We start from the raw sequence: 7327 nt of genomic DNA, 5'->3' as shown, positions 1-7327 counted from the left end.
GTTTTGTGTGCTGTTTGTTTGCTGACGCGTCTGTGTAGATGATGCTTTGAGAACATAGGTTTATGTTCATGCAACGGCCAAATAGAACTTTGCGGTTTTATTGTACAGATTGACATTCCAATCGGATGTACTATATACATGTACTCATGTCCCGTACTTTCTAGACGTATGCACGTTCTAATAGTATGTACTTTATAGAGGTATTCATTTGAAAAAAACAAAAAGATAATGTGCATTACTGGCTCCCACCAGGTGGCATTTGTGGCCCACATTAGCACATTTTGTGCAAATAAACAGACAGAGCCAAAGGCAATACCCTCTGGTTAGGTAAAAATCTGACAATCGCAATCTCCACTGGAATAAGCCCGCAGATGTCACAAAGCTCTAAGGTTATTTAATCAATCATTATCCAACCAGCAGGCGTGTGCAATTTTCATCCAAACTTGCATTTATTTACAAAATAAAGCACAAGTGACGCACACAGCACTTTGGCATGACATTGTACGCAGCACAGCAATTGATGACTGGCTTTTATTCTCCCCATTTTCAATTCTTTCACTCTCCTTTTCCATTTATGTATATTCAAGCAAGAACAGTCGTGAAGGCTCCTCCCTCTACAAACTACCCGTAATCACGAGATTTTTATCCTTCCCGAAGGAACTGGAAATTTCCCCGTGATCTCTCCACACAGCTTAAAGTCAAACTACAAATTAAAACTTGCCACCTTTTCATTTTACTGAACTTCAAGATTAAACATCTTGCCTCAACAAATATTACACAGTTTTGTATAAAATCCAATTTGTTCCATGATCTGATCATATCAAGCCTGAACATCTGCATTGTAAGAATACACAACCTAATAATCACTCGTAATGAATTTGACACCGTTATGGGAAAGAGAGTGAAGCAAGAGGGTCATGCAAGTGTGGTACTTTTGCTTTGAAGAAGGGCTCATGCCAAAAATATCGCTTCACTTTCCTTCCCACGGCAGTTAGCATACCTCCCTCAAAATTTGGTTGAGAGAATGCATTGTGTTTATTTTAGTGCCAGATTCTGGTCTTTATACAGTGCCTACAGAAAGTTTACACCTCCCCCCCCCCCCCATCAAAATTTTAACCTTTTCAGGCCTTACAGCCTGGAATTAAATTGCATTAAATCAGACTTTTTCCACCTTTAACTTACACATTATAACCCACAAGTTCCAGGTGAAAAACAAATTCTACAAATTTCACAAAATTAAAAATACAAAACTCGAATATCTTGGTTGGATAAGTGTCTGATGGAAGCACCTTTAACAGCAATTACAGATGTTGGGATAGGTCTCCACCAACTTTGCACACCCTGATTGGGCAATATTTGCCCATTATTCTGCACAGAACTGTTCAAGCTCAGTCAATTTTGGATGGGGAGTGTTGATGAACAGCAATCTTCAAGTCATGCCAGATTTTCGATTGGATTAAGGTAGGGCTCTGACTGGGCCACTCAAGAACATTTATATTTTTGTTCCTTAGCTACTCCAGTGTAGCTTTGGCTGTGTGCTTTGGGTCATTGTCATTCTGAAATATGAACTTACATCACAATTTCAGCTTTTTTGCAGAGGGAAGCAGGTTTTCCTCTGGGATTTTTCTATATTTTGCTCCATCCATTTTCCCTTCTATCCTGACACGTGCCCCAGTCCCTGAAGATGAGAAACATCCCCATAATATGATGCTACCACCACCATGCTTCAGAGTAGGGATTGTGTTCTTTGGGTGATATGTTGTGTTCGGTTTGCACCAAACATAACATTTTGCATTTAGGCCAAAAAGTTCCATCTTGGTTTCATCAGACCACAAAACTTTTTGCCACACAGCTTCAGAATCTCTGGAGTGTTTTTTTTTGCATACTTCAAACAGGACTCAAGGTGGGTTATTTCGAGTCATGGCTTCTTTCTTGCCACCCAACCATACAGGACAGATTTGTGGAGTGTTTGGTTACTGTTGTCACATGTACACAGTGACCATTCGTTGCAATGAAGGCATGCAGCTCTTTCAAAGTTGCCATTGGCTTCTCTGATCAGTCTCTTCCTTGCTTGATCATCCATTTAGGAAGGTCGACCTGATCAAGGTAGGGTCTTGGTGGTACATACTATATGCCTTCCACTTCTTTATGATCATGTTGATTGTGCTCCAAGGGATATTCAAGGCCTTTCAAATATGTTTCTGCCCATCCCCTGATCTGTGCCTTTCCACAACTTTATCCCAGAGGTCTTTTAAAAGTTCCTTGGTGCACATGGTTGAGTGTTTGTGGTGAAATGCACGACCCAGCAGAGGAAACCTACAGGAACAGTCAATTTTATTCTGAAATAATAAGAATCACTACAGTTTAACACAGGTGGAGGCCAATTAACTTTGTGTGTGATTTTGAAGTTAATTGGTTACACCTCAGATAATTTAGCATTGCTATTATAAGGGGGGGGTGAACACTTATCCAACCAATATATTCTAATTTTGTATTTTTAATTAATATTCTGAAATCTGTGGGTTACGATGTGTAAATAAATGTGGAAAAAGTCTGATTTAATGCAATTTAATTCCAGGCTACAAGGCAACAAAAGGTGAAAATTTCCAAAGGGGGTGTGGACTTTCGATAGGCACTGTGCAGGGTGGCCATAAAGTCTGGAAGCATAGATAATATGGTCATTCTGTTACAGTTTGAGGTGGCCCTGTGGAGTGGGCTGCACGCTTGCCAGATCTGAACCCCCTTGATTACTTCTTCTGGGGTATGCTGAAGGTGCAGGTATATTCAGTGAAAATCAGAGACACAAATTATCTGAGGCAACGCATCACGGATGCAGGTGCAGGAATTGATGGAAATGCTGCATTAAAGCACCGTGTTCATTGCAATTTTGCACAGTACACTGAACTGTGCATTTCTCATGAAGGACAACACATTGAACATGTCATGTAATGTCATTGAACATAACCTGTATTGTAATCTAATGCAAATAAACCATTTATAATGTATATTGGCCAATGTTTCCAGACTTTATGACCACCCTGTACATACTAATTTTTCATTGTGTTTTTGAATTGTAGTTCACTGTACTTTATACTATTTTATACAAAACCAGCATTTGCTATTGACCATTTTCATGAGACAATAGACACTAATGTCAGAAAATCTTGAGTATGTGGAAAGCAAGTAAGGAATTGAAACTGGAATGTTTTTGTTTTTAATGGCGATCATTTATGAAGCAAAAGGCATCCGTTTCAATGGGACTGTATGGAAGCTTTGAAAAGGTTGGCCCTTTTTCCTGAATCAGTGCTGCTTATATTCATAGCACTATTTGGATGCAATGTTCCAGGTTTTGTTTTTTGTCAAAACAAACCTTTGATTCCACACTGTTATAGTCATGCCAGTAAAAGGGATTCATCAAAAAGAGTATGTCCATGCAGTTGGCTTTCTGTAGGGTGTTCCACAAGTTGATAACCACCTTCTTGTTGAGCTGTAGATTGTGGAATATTTGATGAAAACACACGTTTCTGTTGTCAAAATTTAGCTTAAGGATCAGAATAGAGATTGCGATGGTAACCCTGTGCATTTTTTTAATACATGGTGTAGGCTCGTGGAAGAGCAAGGACACAGAATAGACCACACACAACATAACAAACGGAACAGCAGGAGAAAGGAGGAAATGCCAATCGTAGGACGGAGGGAGAAGGTAGAAAGAGATGAACAAACAAGGGATGCAGGTAATGATGAGAGTTAGGAGAGGACACAAGAGGTGAAGAAGATGGATACATCAGCAAAATTTCTGGGAGGGGTGGGGTGGTTTAACGAGTGTAAAAAAATAATAAAATAAAATAACCACGCTGCTAAGCCAGCGGGTTCAACAAACTTCCAAGCACATTTCTATTCTGCCCGGGAAATCAGCTGATGTGCACATCTTTGATACTCATTATTCTTTTTTAAATGGCCCAATGCATGGGGTTAGCAGCGCCATCTCTATTCTCAGTGTTAAGCTAAATTTTGACAACAGAAACGTGTTTTCATCAAATATTCCATGATCTACAACTCAACAAGAAGGGGGTTATCGAATTGTGGGACACCCTGAAGTAAAAAAAAAAAAAAAAGTAAATAAAATAATGATCATTCCAAGAAATTATTTAATTAGTACGATGTACAAAAGTTCACTCAAAAGTCCAACAAATTTTCTGGTACAGAAAATAATGAGGGAAAAGGTGTAAAAAGGGAATCCAATGACAATGAGTGAATATTAAGGGCTGATGTTTTCACCGAGATCGAGTCGGCGGAATTTGTCCAAGTTGTAGAACGATGCTTTCACCACTCGTCCTCCAAAATACCGACCATTGAGATCAACCACAGCTGCAGATGAGAAAAATCAGGGGCACAAAATACAAAAGAAGCAAAACCATGTTACATCAAACAATTTATCACACTGAATACAACGATGGAAACAAAAAAAAAATGGTTTAGGAAATCAAATATGGCAATATTTATGACAGAAAAAAGATGCGTTTGATTATATAATATTTGAATACCCAAAGCAGTGCACACAAATTGCATCCATAACGATCATAAACAGTCATCGTGCTCAGAAAACAGAACTCCCTCTTCCATGAGCTTAGATTTTGTTTTCCATTAAATAAAATAAAAACAAGAACAACAAAAAAAAAAACATCATGGAAGTAGGAAGGAATACAAACGTCATAGATGCAACAAGTGAGAAATATATTTAATCAAACTATTTTTGCAAGGCAGGGTCAAAATGAGGTCAGGATGTTGACTGCTGCACAGTTGGAATTCAGTGAGCAGTATGTAAAACGCACTTTGGAGCCCCTGAGAAATAAACTGGGCTATCCCACCATATCCAGGGCCAAATCGACTTCAGTGCACCAAGTCATCGTTTCAGGTGTGTACACCTTTGGTGCCATGACAGTTTTCAACAAAATGTTTGAGGCACCAAGATAGAGTCAGCGGTATCTCGCAGACTCGGGTAATCTTTCCACAAAATTGGAGAAACAAAGAAAAATGAGAAACAAAGAAGACCATATGCCTTCTGCATTCTTTCACGGGACAAGCAATTGTCATTCCTTGTTGATAGTCATTCAATGGGTGTCAAATTATATTCAAAAGATACCGAAAATTTGAATATCTTTTTATTCTCTCAGAACTTGCAATATCAATGTTGGATAGCCCAATCTAGTTTTCAGCGGCTCATAGGCATACTGTACGAAGAGAAAAATGATATTTGCCATACCTTTGATTGCAGACTCTATCCGTTCGAATTCGAGAAAAATTCTGACAGCCTCCTCATCATTTGAGGTGGGAAGCTGCGGAGGTTAAGTTTTGGGTTAGGTTTACTTCTCAATTATTGGGTACAAGGCAGTTGAACAATGAAAGCAAAAAAAACGAATCCCTCTTTTGCCGAATCAGCATTGACATGCTATCAATTTTCCTGCTGTCATCAAACAAACTGGAAATTATTGAGGGGCAGACTAAGAAATGACAAAAAAAATGAATTCAATTCAAAACCCTAAGAGATAATTTCACACAAACATTCCTTTTACTCTCAAGTTTTCACCAAGTTTTGTTTTGTCCTAATTTCCATCATGTTGCCTCATTTTCTTTGCATGGTCCTTTTCTCTATGCTGCAAGGCTGTTCTTGCCTTCAAATGCAGTGCAATTAAATTCTGCTCAATGATGTCCTGATGCACAACTCACACTAAACCAAAGCACGTCTGAATCGACCTTCCAAAACCTACCTCGAAAATGAGGCATCGTATTACTTTGCCATATTTCTCACATTCTTCCTTCGTCTCTCCCTCCAAGTCTTCATCTACCTCACCTGCTCCAACCATGTTCTGAAAAATAAGAGTAAGAATGAGAGTAGGAGGCAATTTTTTTTTAAGAGGATCACAAGAACCTTCCAAATACATCAACAACAATTATGTTACATTATGATGTTATGTTTCAGTATTCTTTTTAATAATGTACAAAAGCACATCCAACCAAAATTCTTAAAATGGACAAAGCAGGTTGAGCCTTTGACGTAATTATCAAATGTTATTAATTATATTTGAAACATAGAAGTTTGTGAAATGGAATAACTTTTGATACAAATTTCGAAGAGGAATTACAAAAACAATTATTCTGTGTACTGAATATACCTCCAACAAGACCAACTTAAACATAACTAGAGCGACGTCGATGGTGTGCCATCGCAAATCCCCATGCTTCCCAACATAAAGCAAAGTTGAAAGATGGCAAAAAGTTCCACCAGGAATTAACCAATTAATCAAATTTTGAGTGATTTTTTTTCCCCATTTTGACCCGTTACCCAAATTCCCCTCTGCTGGGGCATGAACCTGAAATCAAATCCAAAAGATTGTCACATATTTCATGCATCCCCCAATGTTGATTGCACACACAAAGTTTCACTTTAAAATGTTCAAAAATGTGCCCGTAATTGAATTTTTTTGGTATTTGACCCTTTGACGCTGCCATAGGGGGGGCAGGGTCAAAATTGATACTGCTCTTGCAGCTTCATGCCATGTGGTGATCATAACTACCAAGTTTGGTAATTTTCTGCACAACTGTTTAGGCAGAGATAGTGTGACAGACAGACAAACAGATAACAATATCCCCTGTTTTTTTCACAAAGCATGGGGCTAATGAGTGTATTGTCTCTGTGGCATCCAAAACCAAACATCTCGTGTTTAAAGCTATAGCATTAACAATATACAGTATACCGCATGATGTGCAAAATATTTTAACATATTGTTACGTTTGTGGGAGTGGAGGGGATTAGATATTACCAGAGAACAGACACAGGAGGAATGTATAGAGTAGCGTGGTCCGTGTACGAGTAGTTAGCCCATCTTGATGCACAAAGTAGGGACACATCAGCTTAAGGAATGTCGTTTGTATGGGCACCATACAGGGGGTGGTGCGTGGGAATAATTCATGAACGATTACAGTTAAGGAGTGTGTGTATAAACCCCCTATGGAAACCTCTATAGGGGCGGCGTGAGACTTGGCAAGAGAGGAAGAGAGTGGCGGAGCCTGGATCCCTCTGAGGGGAGGATTCTTCGTTGAAGAGGGAGGAGAAAAACCAGGCTGTTGGGTTCTTTTTGAGAGAGGATCATAAGTTCTGAGGAGAACATGATGGAGAGAGGATCGGAAATCCTGAGAACACGACGGAGAGAGGATCAGACGTCCTGAGGAGAACACGATGGAGGAGTGCTGAAGAGAACAGTGCCTAAAGGCCCGGTCACACCTTGACGTTTTAGCCAGCGATGGCAACGTGTTAAAATTTATTTAA

At 39.2% G+C, this 7327-nt stretch overlaps 1 protein-coding gene across 2 annotated transcripts in view; it reads right to left on the bottom strand.

Annotated features, from left to right (window-relative positions):
* Nucleotides 1-427: 427 nt before the first annotated feature.
* Nucleotides 428-7327, bottom strand: part of LOC147018594 (splicing factor 45-like) — a 63920-nt gene continuing 57020 nt past the window's right edge. For both annotated transcript variants that reach the window (XM_085898391.1, XM_085898392.1), the window contains exons 10-12: nt 5769-5867; nt 5264-5336; nt 428-4368 (exon numbers count right to left, since the gene is read on the bottom strand). In XM_085898391.1, coding sequence (XP_085754517.1) covers nt 4259-4368; nt 5264-5336; nt 5769-5867 — 282 coding nt within the window. In that variant the 3' untranslated portion in view covers nt 428-4258. The remainder of the gene's footprint in view (nt 4369-5263; nt 5337-5768; nt 5868-7327) is intronic.

Source organism: Eptatretus burgeri, chromosome 10 (assembly GCF_056783735.1).
Source record: "Eptatretus burgeri isolate ZD-2024b chromosome 10, Ebu_testis_v1, whole genome shotgun sequence".
Classification (NCBI taxonomy): domain Eukaryota; kingdom Metazoa; phylum Chordata; class Myxini; order Myxiniformes; family Myxinidae; genus Eptatretus; species Eptatretus burgeri.
The sequence above is the reverse complement of the archived record's forward strand: the minus strand, read 5'-3'. Positions and strand labels throughout refer to the sequence as shown.